This window comes from Ranitomeya imitator, chromosome 7 (genome assembly GCF_032444005.1).
Source record: "Ranitomeya imitator isolate aRanImi1 chromosome 7, aRanImi1.pri, whole genome shotgun sequence".
NCBI lineage: Eukaryota > Metazoa > Chordata > Amphibia > Anura > Dendrobatidae > Ranitomeya > Ranitomeya imitator.
The window spans coordinates 198773742-198787811 of NC_091288.1; the positions used below are offsets into that span (position 1 = coordinate 198773742).

At 56.1% G+C, this 14070-nt stretch overlaps 1 protein-coding gene across 1 annotated transcript; it reads left to right on the plus strand.

Moving 5' to 3' along the window:
• Positions 1 to 3039: 3039 nt before the first annotated feature.
• LOC138645980 (histone H1C-like) lies at positions 3040 to 3675 on the plus strand. The gene has a single exon (XM_069735459.1). It carries the CDS (start codon positions 3040 to 3042, stop codon positions 3673 to 3675), a length of 636 nt encoding a protein of 211 aa, XP_069591560.1.
• Positions 3676 to 14070: the final 10395 nt, after the last annotated feature.

The window sequence follows — 14070 nt, forward strand, 5'->3', positions numbered from 1 at the left end:
AGAGAATGAGAAAGAAGGAGAGAGAGAGAGAGAAAGCAAAGGAGAAAGAAAGAGAGATAAAGACAAAGAGAAAGAAAGAGGGAGATAAGTAGAGAGAGAAGAAATAGAGATGAAGAAAGAGACAAGGAGAGAGAAAGATAGAGATAAAGTGAGAAAAAAGAGAAAGAGAAAGCAAGAGAAAGAGAGGGTGAGAGAGAAATAGAAAGGGGAAAAGAGTAAGAGTGAGAGAAAGATTTAGAGAAAGAAAAGAGAAAGAAAGAGAGGAGATAAATCTTTCTTAGAAATTGGCGCCTGAGTAGCAGTTGGATGGCCAGAAGGGCTTCTGGGTCCCAGTAGGGCACTGTAGTAAAAAAAGAAAAACACAGGTTGGATCCACTACAAATTACAGCACAAAAGGCATTTCCGCAGTGAAATCTGCAGCAGAAAAGTACCATAAACTTCCGCATCAGTAGCAATCTGCATCGTGCATTTATTCCCCCCATAAGGTTGCTTTGACGTCCTGCAGCAGTGACCGGGGAGTTTCGTGTACATGATCGCTGTTTTTCGGAAGGGGACATTTTATGTTATCCAAATCCATCTTCTGTATGACACCAGTGGCCCAATCTGGTGGGCGACCCTGCCGGCCCCAGCACCGTCCCCGCCTGCCATTTGCTTCTCTTTTATCGTGTGCTCCAGCCAGTCTCTTCCATGCTGTTCGGAGGGATCAGTGTCCCCATTACACAGTTTGGGCTTCACAGCAAGAAGGATTTCACAAAACTTTAATGCCACTGGCCGGTCACAGTCACACAGACAAGTCAATAAGGCCGGAAAAAGCCCGACTCATTCACATGTAACCAGAGCGTCGGAGATGGAACCTGAGCTTCTGCTAGATGGCAGCCCTATAGTGTAAGGGCACGTTAGGGACGGTCCCATCTCCAATGTTTGGGACATATAGGAATGTGCCAGGTCCACTGCGTTCACCTTCACCTCCCAATCCAAGTCACTGCACGTCATCTCCAAAATCTGGGACAGCACGGTGTCCGAGTCTTGGAGTTTTTGCATGCGACCATTCCTTAGCAAGTCATTAAACATCTTTACCACCGCCCTCCTGGGGAAACCTTTCATTCCATGGGGCACCAGAGCCTGTAGGAAGGACACAATTATTGATTATTAACCTTCCATAGCATATCATCCCGCACCACAGCGGAGACACTTGAGGGCACATAGAGGCGGGTTATCATCACTTGTGCCTTCTCCTTTGCTACAGCTCGAAGTATCGGCAATGCTGATGAGAATACTGGGCCCAGCGATCACTTGGCTGGATATGGAAACGTGGAGAGGAAAAACGAGGATGATGACAGGGATTACAGCAGCACCCCACGTGCAGATGGCGGTTCCTAGAAAATCTAGTACATCTGCCTCATTTTGGAGAGGTGCACTGCTGACATGAAGGATTGATAATCTCTCCCTGAGAGAGAGAAAGAGAGAGATAAAGTGAAAGAGAGAGAATGAGAAAGAAGGAGATAGAGAGAAAGAAAGGGAGAAAGAGAGAGAGAGAGACAAAAAGACATAAAGAGAGAGATAGAGAAGTAGAGAGAAGAGAGATAAAGAAAGAGAGAAGGAGAGAGATAGATATAAAGTAAGAAAAAGAGAAAGCAAGGGAAAGAGAGGGAGAGAGAGAAATAGAAAGGAAGAAAGAGTAAGAGTGAGAGAAAGATTTAGAGAAAAAAGAAGAGAGAAAGAGAGGAGAGCGAAGAGAGAAAGGAGAGAAGGAAATAATGAAAGAGAGGGGAGAGAAATAGAGATTAAGAAAGAGGGAGAGAGAGAGAAAGAAGAAGAGAGGGGAGACTGCTCTATATACTGTACACTCTGGTCTATAAATTGTACACACTGCTGTATATACTTTACACACTGCTCTATATACTGTACACACTGCTGTATGTACTGTACACACTGGCTCTATATACTGTGCACACTGCTGTATATACTGTACACTCTGCTCTATATACTGTGTACTCTGCTGTATATACTGTACACTCTGCTGTATATACTGTACCCTCTCCTCTAGTATCAGTGACACTTATTACACTGCTGATCTGGGCTGTGCAGATGTGATGTTGTGCACTATATATACTATGTACAGCTGTGTTCTCTGTGTAGACGCTGGATTTTGTGTCTCCGCTTTTCTCCCAATATTCCCCTTTTACACAATAGTGGGGGTCACATAAATCCATTAATATTTCAGTTTTCTCCCCGGAGATGTTTATGTGTTTGGTTGGGGAGTCGCAGTGTGCAGCTGTCGCCTCATCAGAGCTCTTCGCACCATGACAGGCCGCAGCGGTCACAGCTTCACACTGGGTAAGACACGATATCAGGCAGGTGATTGCAATCAGCCACCGATGTGGATCATCTACTGGTGTGGAACACGTGTCCCCCCAATCCTCTGCACATACGGGGTACAGTGACACCACAGGTCAGGGAGGTGGCAGTCAGCGGAGGCCGTCGCCTGTGTTACCCTTCTGGGTTGTCAGCAGCTCCAGCTCGTCCCCACATCGTACAATCAGCTTCCTGTGCGATAGACATAGGAGTAAAGATCCCTGTGATGGTGACAGGAGCCGGGAATAGGAGGAACGAGCTCCCGCAGCAGATTTATCTCCCCGGATACACAGTGATGTGCAGATCGGGAGGACGGCGGCGATGATCCCGGGATTTCCTCTCCGCTCTTTCCCGGCATCTCTGCTAGTGACGGCTACAAATGGCCGGTGGAGATGTTGGAGAAGGGGAGGCGACGGAGGAATCGCGCTCTGCTGTCCGGTGTTAGCCGGTAAAGGGCTTTTATCCCGGGCAGGGAAGCACAAGGGGAGAGCGGAGCTTCACTCGGACTCAGCTGGGAGGGGGCGGGGCCTGTGTCCAGTGTCAGCCAATAGAAGCTCAGGACGGTGCTGCTCAGCAGCCAATCAGTGCGCAGTAAGCCTGTACATATAACAGGCGCCTCCAGCTCCGGCCTCAGTGTTTTCCTTCCTATCAGGAAATATTTTCATTTTGCGTCAGCAGCATATGATGGCAGAGACCGCGCCAGCCGCCGCTCCTCCTCCCGCAGAACCGGCCGCCAAATCCAAGAAGCAGCCGAAGAAATCTGCTGCCAAGAAGAGCAATAAACCCTCCGGCCCCAGCGTCTCCGAGCTGATCGTGAAAGCCGTGTCCGCCTCCAAGGAGCGCAGCGGGGTGTCTCTGGCCGCCCTGAAGAAGGCTCTGTCTGCTGGAGGATACGATGTAGAGAAGAACAACAGCCGCCTGAAGCTGGCCGTCAAGGCTCTGGTCACCAAGGGCGCCCTCCTCCAGGTGAAAGGCAGCGGCGCCTCCGGGTCCTTCAAGCTGAACAAGAAGCAGGAGACGAAGGACAAAGTGGCCAAGACGAAGCCAGCAGCTGCGGCCAAACCTAAGAAACCCGCTGCTGCCAAGAAAGCCGCCAAATCTCCGAAGAAGCCCAAGAAGGCTCCGACTGCGGCCAAGAAGAGCCCGAAAACGGCCAAGAAGCCCGCAGCGGCCAAGAAAGCGGCCAAGAGCCCCAAGAAGCCGAAAGCCGCTCCCAAGCCCAAGAAGGTGACGAAGAGTCCGGCTAAGAAGGCGGCCAAACCCGCCAAGAGTCCGGCTAAGAAGGCTGCGAAAGCCAAGAAGCCCGCGGCTAAGAAATAAGCTGCAGCACCTGTTCTGTTACCACAAAGGCTCTTATAAGAGCCACCACCTCCTCCCCGCAGAGCTGTATGATCAGTGCCACCACCTCCTCCCCGCAGAGCTGTATGATCAGTGCCACCACCTCCTCCCCGCAGAGCTGTATGATCAGTGCCACCTCCTCCTCCCCGCAGAGCTGTATGATCAGTGCCACCACTTCCTCCCCGCAGAGCTGTATCATCAGTGCCACCACCTCCTCCCCGCAGAGCTGTATGATCAGTGCCACCTCCTCCTCCCCGCAGAGCTGTATGATCAGAGCCACCACCTCCTCCCCGCAGAGCTGTATGATCAGAGCCACCATCTCCTCCCCGCAGAGCTGTATGATCAGTGCCACCTCCTCCTCCCCGCAGAGCTGTATGATCAGAGCCACCACCTCCTCCCCGCAGAGATGTATGATCAGAGCCACCACCTCCTCCCTGCAGAGCTGTATGATCAGAGAAATCACCTCCTCCCCGCAGAGCTGTATGATCAGTGCCACCACCTCCTCCCCGCAGAGCTGTATGATCAGTGCCACCACCTCCTCCCCGCAGAGCTGTATGATCAGTGCCACCACCTCCTCCCCGCAGAGCTGTATGATCAGTGCCACCACCTCCTCCCCGCAGAGCTGTATGATCAGTGCCACCACCTCCTCCCTGCAGAGCTGTATGATCAGAGAAATCACCTCCTCCCCGCACAGCTGTATGATCAGTACCACCACCTCCTCCCTGCAGAGCTGTATGATCAGAGAAATCACCTCCTCCCCGCAGAGCTGTATGATCAGTGCCACCACCTCCTCCCCGCAGAGCTGTATGATCAGTGCCACGACCTCCTCCCCGCAGAGCTGTATGATCAGTGCCACCTCCTCCTCCCCGCAGAGCTGTATGATCAGTGCCACCACCTCCTCCCCGCAGAGCTGTATGATCAGTGCCACCACCTCCTCCCCGCAGAGCTGTATGATCAGTGCCACCACCTCCTCCCCGCAGAGCTGTATGATCAGTGCCACCTCCTCCTCCCCGCAGAGCTGTATGATCAGAGCCACCACCTCTTCCCTGCAGAGCTGTATGATCAGAGAAATCACCTCCTCCCCGCACAGCTGTATGATCAGTACCACCACCTCCTCCCCGCAGAGCTGTATGATCAGAGCCACCACCTCCTCCCCGCAGAGCTGTATGATCAGTGCCACCACCTCCTCCCCGCACAGCTGTATGATCAGTGCCACCACCTCCTCACCGCAGAGCTGTATGATCAGTGCCACCACCTCCTCTCCGCACAGCTGTATGATCAGTGCCACCAACTCCTCCCCGCAGAGCTGCATGATCAGAGCCACCACCTCCTCCCCGCAGAGCTGTATGATCAGAGCCACCACCTCCTCCCCGCAGAGCTGTATGATCAGTGCCACCACCTCCTCCCCGCAGAGCTGTATCATCAGTGCCACCACCTACTCCTCCCTGCAGAGCTGTATGATCAGAGAAATCACCTCCACCCCGCAGAGCTGTATGATCAGTGCCACCACCTCCTCCCCGCAGAGCTGTATCATCAGTGCCACCACCTTCTCCTCCCTGCAGAGCTGTATGATCAGAGAAATCACCTCCACCCCGCAGAGCTGTATGATCAGTGCCACCACCTTCTCCCCCGCAGAGCTGTATGATCAGAGCCACCACTTCCTCCCCGCAGAGCTGTATAATCAGTGCCACCACCTCCACCCCGCAGAGCTGTATGATCAGAGAAATCACCTCCACCCCGCAGAGCTGTATGATCAGAGCCACCACCTCCTCCCCGCAGAGCTGTATGATCAGAGCCACCACCCTCTCCCCGCAGAGCTGTATAATCAGTGCCACCACCTCCTCCCCGCAGAGCTGTATAATCAGTGCCACCACCTCCACCCCGCAGAGCTGTATGATCAGAGAAATCACCTCCACCCCGCAGAGCTGTATGATCAGAGCCACCACCTCCTCCCCGCAGAGCTGTATGATCAGAGCCACCACCCTCTCCCCGCAGAGCTGTATAATCAGTGCCACCACCTTCTCCTCCCCGCAGAGCTGTATGATCAGTGCCACCACTTCCTCCCCGCAGAGCTGTATCATCAGTGCCACCACCTCCACCCCGCAGAGCTGTATGATCAGAGCCATCACCTCCTCCCCGCAGAGCTGTATGATCAGTGCCACCACCTCCTCCCCGCAGAGCTGTATGATCAGTGCCACCACCTCCTCCCCGCAGAGCTGTATGATCAGTGCCACCACCTCCTCCCCGCAGAGCTGTATGATCAGTGCCACCACCTCCTCCCTGCAGAGCTGTATGATCAGAGAAATCACCTCCTCCCCGCACAGCTGTATGATCAGTACCACCACCTCCTCCCTGCAGAGCTGTATGATCAGAGAAATCACCTCCTCCCCGCAGAGCTGTATGATCAGTGCCACCACCTCCTCCCCGCAGAGCTGTATGATCAGTGCCACCACCTCCTCCCCGCAGAGCTGTATGATCAGTGCCACCTCCTCCTCCCCGCAGAGCTGTATGATCAGTGCCACCACCTCCTCCCCGCAGAGCTGTATGATCAGTGCCACCACCTCCTCCCCGCAGAGCTGTATGATCAGTGCCACCACCTCCTCCCCGCAGAGCTGTATGATCAGTGCCACCTCCTCCTCCCCGCAGAGCTGTATGATCAGAGCCACCACCTCTTCCCTGCAGAGCTGTATGATCAGAGAAATCACCTCCTCCCCGCACAGCTGTATGATCAGTACCACCACCTCCTCCCCGCAGAGCTGTATGATCAGAGCCACCACCTCCTCCCCGCAGAGCTGTATGATCAGTGCCACCACCTCCTCCCCGCACAGCTGTATGATCAGTGCCACCAACTCCTCCCCGCAGAGCTGCATGATCAGAGCCACCACCTCCTCCCCGCAGAGCTGTATGATCAGAGCCACCACCTCCTCCCCGCAGAGCTGTATGATCAGTGCCACCACCTCCTCCCCGCAGAGCTGTATCATCAGTGCCACCACCTACTCCTCCCTGCAGAGCTGTATGATCAGAGAAATCACCTCCACCCCGCAGAGCTGTATGATCAGTGCCACCACCTCCTCCCCGCAGAGCTGTATCATCAGTGCCACCACCTTCTCCTCCCTGCAGAGCTGTATGATCAGAGAAATCACCTCCACCCCGCAGAGCTGTATGATCAGTGCCACCACCTTCTCCCCCGCAGAGCTGTATGATCAGAGCCACCACTTCCTCCCCGCAGAGCTGTATAATCAGTGCCACCACCTCCACCCCGCAGAGCTGTATGATCAGAGAAATCACCTCCACCCCGCAGAGCTGTATGATCAGAGCCACCACCTCCTCCCCGCAGAGCTGTATGATCAGAGCCACCACCCTCTCCCCGCAGAGCTGTATAATCAGTGCCACCACCTTCTCCTCCCCGCAGAGCTGTATGATCAGTGCCACCACTTCCTCCCCGCAGAGCTGTATCATCAGTGCCACCACCTCCACCCCGCAGAGCTGTATGATCAGAGCCATCACCTCCTCCCCGCAGAGCTGTATGATCAGTGCCACCACCTCCTCCCCGCAGAGCTGTATGATCAGTGCCACCACCTCCTCCCCGCAGAGCTGTATGATCAGTGCCACCACCTCCTCCCCGCAGAGCTGTATGATCAGTGCCACCACCTCCTCCCTGCAGAGCTGTATGATCAGAGAAATCACCTCCTCCCCGCACAGCTGTATGATCAGTACCACCACCTCCTCCCTGCAGAGCTGTATGATCAGAGAAATCACCTCCTCCCCGCAGAGCTGTATGATCAGTGCCACCACCTCCTCCCCGCAGAGCTGTATGATCAGTGCCACCACCTCCTCCCCGCAGAGCTGTATGATCAGTGCCACCTCCTCCTCCCCGCAGAGCTGTATGATCAGTGCCACCACCTCCTCCCCGCAGAGCTGTATGATCAGTGCCACCACCTCCTCCCCGCAGAGCTGTATGATCAGTGCCACCACCTCCTCCCCGCAGAGCTGTATGATCAGTGCCACCTCCTCCTCCCCGCAGAGCTGTATGATCAGAGCCACCACCTCTTCCCTGCAGAGCTGTATGATCAGAGAAATCACCTCCTCCCCGCACAGCTGTATGATCAGTACCACCACCTCCTCCCCGCAGAGCTGTATGATCAGAGCCACCACCTCCTCCCCGCAGAGCTGTATGATCAGTGCCACCACCTCCTCCCCGCACAGCTGTATGATCAGTGCCACCAACTCCTCCCCGCAGAGCTGCATGATCAGAGCCACCACCTCCTCCCCGCAGAGCTGTATGATCAGAGCCACCACCTCCTCCCCGCAGAGCTGTATGATCAGTGCCACCACCTCCTCCCCGCAGAGCTGTATCATCAGTGCCACCACCTACTCCTCCCTGCAGAGCTGTATGATCAGAGAAATCACCTCCACCCCGCAGAGCTGTATGATCAGTGCCACCACCTCCTCCCCGCAGAGCTGTATCATCAGTGCCACCACCTTCTCCCCCCTGCAGAGCTGTATGATCAGAGAAATCACCTCCACCCCGCAGAGCTGTATGATCAGTGCCACCACCTTCTCCCCCGCAGAGCTGTATGATCAGTGCCACCACCTCCTCCCCGCAGAGCTGTATCATCAGTGCCACCACCTACTCCTCCCTGCAGAGCTGTATGATCAGAGAAATCACCTCCACCCCGCAGAGCTGTATGATCAGTGCCACCACCTCCTCCCCGCAGAGCTGTATCATCAGTGCCACCACCTCCACCCCGCAGAGCTGTATGATCAGAGAAATCACCTCCACCCCGCAGAGCTGTATGATCAGAGCCACCACCTCCTCCCCGCAGAGCTGTATGATCAGAGCCACCACCCTCTCCCCGCAGAGCTGTATAATCAGTGCCACCACCTCCTCCCCGCAGAGCTGTATGATCAGTGCCACCACCTCCTCCCCGCAGAGCTGTATGATCAGTGCCACCACCTCCTCCCCGCAGAGCTGTATGATCAGTGCCACCACCTCCTCCCCGCAGAGCTGTATGATCAGTGCCACCTCCTCCTCCCCGCAGAGCTGTATGATCAGAGCCACCTCCTCCTCCCCGCAGAGCTGTATGATCAGTGCCACCACCTCCTCCCCGCAGAGCTGTATGATCAGTGCCACCACCTCCTCCCCGCAGAGCTGTATGATCAGTGCCACCACCTCCTCCCCGCAGAGCTGTATGATCAGTGCCACCTCCTCCTCCCCGCAGAGCTGTATGATCAGAGCCACCACCTCCTCCCCGCAGAGCTGTATGATCAGAGACAACACCTCCTCCCTGCAGAGCTGTATGATCAGAGAAATCACCTCCTCCCCGCACAGCTGTATGATCAGTACCACCACCTCCTCCCCGCAGAGCTGTATGATCAGAGCCACCACCTCCTCCCCGCAGAGCTGTATGATCAGTACCACCACCTCCTCCCCGCAGAGCTGTATGATCAGTGCCACCACCTCCTCCCCGCAGAGCTGCATGATCAGAGCCACCACCTCCTCTCCGCAGAGCTGTATGATCAGAGCCACCACCTCCTCCCTGCAGAGCTGTATGATCAGAGAAATCACCTCTTCCCCGGAGAGCCGTATGATCAGTGCCACCACCTTCTCCCCGCAGAGCTGTATGATCAGAGCCACCACATTCTCCCCGCAGAGCTGTAGGATCAGAGCCATCACCTCCTCCCCGCAGAGCTGTATGATCAGTGCCACCACCCTCTCCCCGCAGAGCTGTATGATCAGAGCCACCACCTACTCCCCTCAGACCTGTATGATCAGAGCCATAACCTCCTCCTCCCTGCAGAGCTGTATGATCAGAGAAATCACCTCCTCCCCGGAGAGCTGTATGATCAGTGCCAACACCTTCTCCCCGCAGAGCTGTATGATCAGTGCCACCACCTCCTCCCTGCAGAGCTGTATGATCAGTGCCACCACCTCCTCCCCGCAGAGCTGTACGATCAGTGCCACCACCTCCTCCCCGCAGAGCTGTATGATCAGTGCCACCACCTCCTCCCCGCAGAGCTGTATGATCAGTGCCACCACCTCCTCCCCGCAGAGCTGTATGATCAGTGCCACCACCTCCTCCCCGCAGAGCTGTATGATCAGTGCCACCTCCTCCTCCCCGCAGAGCTGTATGATCAGTGCCACCACCTCCTCCCCGCAGAGCTGTATGATCAGTGCCACCACCTCCTCCCCGCAGAGCTGTACGATCAGTGCCACCACCTCCTCCCCGCAGAGCTGTATGATCAGTGCCACCACCTCCTCCCCGCAGAGCTGTATGATCAGTGCCACCACCTCCTCCCCGCAGAGCTGTATGATCAGTGCCACCACCTCCTCCCCGCAGAGCTGTATGATCAGTGCCACCTCCTCCTCCCCGCAGAGCTGTATGATCAGTGCCACCACCTCCTCCCCGCAGAGCTGTATGATCAGTGCCACCACCTCCACCCCGCAGAGCTGTATGATCAGTGCCACCTCCTCCTCCCCGCAGAGCTGTATGATCAGTGCCACCACCTCCTCCCCGCAGAGCTGTATGATCAGTGCCACCACCTCCTCCCCGCAGAGCTGTATGATCAGTGCCACCACCTCCTCCCCGCAGAGCTGCATGATCAGAGCCACCACCTCCTCTCCGCAGAGCTGTATGATCAGAGCCACCACCTCCTCCCTGCAGAGCTGTATGATCAGAGAAATCACCTCCTCCCCGGAGAGCCGTATGATCAGTGCCACCACCTTCTCCCCGCAGAGCTGTATGATCAGAGCCACCACATTCTCCCCGCAGAGCTGTAGGATCAGAGCCATCACCTCCTCCCCGCAGAGCTGTATGATCAGTGCCACCACCTCCTCCCCGCAGAGCTGTATGATCAGAGCCACCACCTACTCCCCTCAGACCTGTATGATCAGAGCCATAACCTCCTCCTCCCTGCAGAGCTGTATGATCAGAGAAATCACCTCCTCCCCGGAGAGCTGTATGATCAGTGCCAACACCTTCTCCCCGCAGAGCTGTATGATCAGTGCCACCACCTCCTCCCTGCAGAGCTGTATGATCAGTGCCACCACCTCCTCCCCGCAGAGCTGTACGATCAGTGCCACCACCTCCTCCCCGCAGAGCTGTATGATCAGTGCCACCACCTCCTCCCCGCAGAGCTGTATGATCAGTGCCACCACCTCCTCCCCGCAGAGCTGTATGATCAGTGCCACCACCTCCTCCCCGCAGAGCTGTATGATCAGTGCCACCTCCTCCTCCCCGCAGAGCTGTATGATCAGTGCCACCACCTCCTCCCCGCAGAGCTGTATGATCAGTGCCACCACCTCCACCCCGCAGAGCTGTATGATCAGTGCCACCTCCTCCTCCCCGCAGAGCTGTATGATCAGTGCCACCACCTCCTCCCCGCAGAGCTGTATGATCAGTGCCACCACCTCCTCCCCGCAGAGCTGTATGATCAGTGCCACCACCTCCTCCCCGCAGAGCTGTATGATCAGTGCCACCTCCTCCTCCCCGCAGAGCTGTATGATCAGAGCCACCACCTCCTCCCTGCAGAGCTGTATGATCAGAGAAATCACATCCTCCCCGCACAGCTGTATGATCAGTACCACCACCTCCTCCCCGCAGAGCTGTATGATCAGAGCCACCACCTCCTCCCCGCAGAGCTGTATGATCAGTGCCACCACCTCCTCCCCGCACAGCTGTATGATCAGTGCCACCACCTCCTCCCCGCAGAGCTGCATGATCAGAGCCACCACCTCCTCCCCGCAGAGCTGTATGATCAGAGCCACCACCTCCTCCCCGCAGAGCTGTATGATCAGTGCCACCACCTCCTCCCCGCAGAGCTGTATCATCAGTGCCACCACCTACTCCTCCCTGCAGAGCTGTATGATCAGAGAAATCACCTCCACCCCGCAGAGCTGTATGATCAGTGCCACCACCTCCTCCCCGCAGAGCTGTATCATCAGTGCCACCACCTACTCCTCCCTGCAGAGCTGTATGATCAGAGAAATCACCTCCACCCCGCAGAGCTGTATGATCAGTGCCACCACCTTCTCCCCCGCAGAGCTGTATGATCAGAGCCACCACTTCCTCCCCGCAGAGCTGTATAATCAGTGCCACCACCTCCACCCCGCAGAGCTGTATGATCAGAGAAATCACCTCCACCCCGCAGAGCTGTATGATCAGAGCCACCACCTCCTCCCCGCAGAGCTGTATGATCAGAGCCACCACCCTCTCCCCGCAGAGCTGTATAATCAGTGCCACCACCTCCTCCCCGCAGAGCTGTATGAACAGTGCCACCACCTCCTCCCCGCAGAGCTGTATGATCAGTGCCAACACCTCCTCCCCGCAGAGCTGTATGATCAGTGCCACCTCCTCCTCCCCGCAGAGCTGTATGATCAGAGAAATCACCTCCACCCCGCAGAGCTGTATGATCAGTGCCACCACCTCCTCCCCGCAGAGCTGTATCATCAGTGCCACCACCTACTCCTCCCTGCAGAGCTGTATGATCAGAGAAATCACCTCCACCCCGCAGAGCTGTATGATCAGTGCCACCACCTTCTCCCCCGCAGAGCTGTATGATCAGAGCCACCACTTCCTCCCCGCAGAGCTGTATAATCAGTGCCACCACCTCCACCCCGCAGAGCTGTATGATCAGAGAAATCACCTCCACCCCGCAGAGCTGTATGATCAGAGCCACCACCTCCTCCCCGCAGAGCTGTATGATCAGTGCCACCACCTCCTCCAGCCACCACCTCCTCCCCGCAGAGCTGTATGATCAGTGCCACCACCTCCTCCCCGCACAGCTGTATGATCAGTGCCACCACCTCCTCCCCGCAGAGCTGCATGATCAGAGCCACCACCTCCTCCCCGCAGAGCTGTATGATCAGAGCCACCACCTCCTCCCCGCAGAGCTGTATGATCAGTGCCACCACCTCCTCCCCGCAGAGCTGTATCATCAGTGCCACCACCTACTCCTCCCTGCAGAGCTGTATGATCAGAGAAATCACCTCCACCCCGCAGAGCTGTATGATCAGTGCCACCACCTCCTCCCCGCAGAGCTGTATCATCAGTGCCACCACCTACTCCTCCCTGCAGAGCTGTATGATCAGAGAAATCACCTCCACCCCGCAGAGCTGTATGATCAGTGCCACCACCTTCTCCCCCGCAGAGCTGTATGATCAGAGCCACCACTTCCTCCCCGCAGACAGAGCTGTATAATCAGTGCCACCACCTCCACCCCGCAGAGCTGTATGATCAGAGAAATCACCTCCACCCCGCAGAGCTGTATGATCAGAGCCACCACCTCCTCCCCGCAGAGCTGTATGATCAGAGCCACCACCCTCTCCCCGCAGAGCTGTATAATCAGTGCCACCACCTCCTCCCCGCAGAGCTGTATGAACAGTGCCACCACCTCCTCCCCGCAGAGCTGTATGATCAGTGCCAACACCTCCTCCCCGCAGAGCTGTATGATCAGTGCCACCTCCTCCTCCCCGCAGAGCTGTATGATCAGAGAAATCACCTCCACCCCGCAGAGCTGTATGATCAGTGCCACCACCTCCTCCCCGCAGAGCTGTATCATCAGTGCCACCACCTACTCCTCCCTGCAGAGCTGTATGATCAGAGAAATCACCTCCACCCCGCAGAGCTGTATGATCAGTGCCACCACCTTCTCCCCCGCAGAGCTGTATGATCAGAGCCACCACTTCCTCCCCGCAGAGCTGTATAATCAGTGCCACCACCTCCACCCCGCAGAGCTGTATGATCAGAGAAATCACCTCCACCCCGCAGAGCTGTATGATCAGAGCCACCACCTCCTCCCCGCAGAGCTGTATGATCAGAGCCACCACCCTCTCCCCGCAGAGCTGTATAATCAGTGCCACCACCTCCTCCCCGCAGAGCTGTATGATCAGTGCCACCACCTCCTCCCCGCAGAGCTGTATGATCAGTGCCACCACCTCCTCCCCGCAGAGCTGTATGATCAGTGCCACCTCCTCCTCCCCGCAGAGCTGTATGATCAGAGCCACCTCCTCCTCCCCGCAGAGCTGTATGATCAGTGCCACCACCAGAAGAGGGGACGGGAAGAAAAACATTAGACTCGAACAAAGACGACCCAGGAAAACATACTCAGAAGGGAGGTAAGAACATTTCTAAAACAATCCACAGTGAGGAGATTGGAACAAAACAAAATCCTCTAAACTGCATGCTCGCAAACGCCAGAAGCCTGACAAACAAGATGGAAGAACTAGAAGCAGAAATATCTACAGGTAACTTTGACATAGTGGGAATAACCGAGACATGGTTAGATGAAAGCTATGACTGGGCAGTTAACTTACAGGGTTACAGTCTGTTTAGAAAGGATCGTAAAAATCGAAGAGGAGGAGGGGTTTGTCTCTAT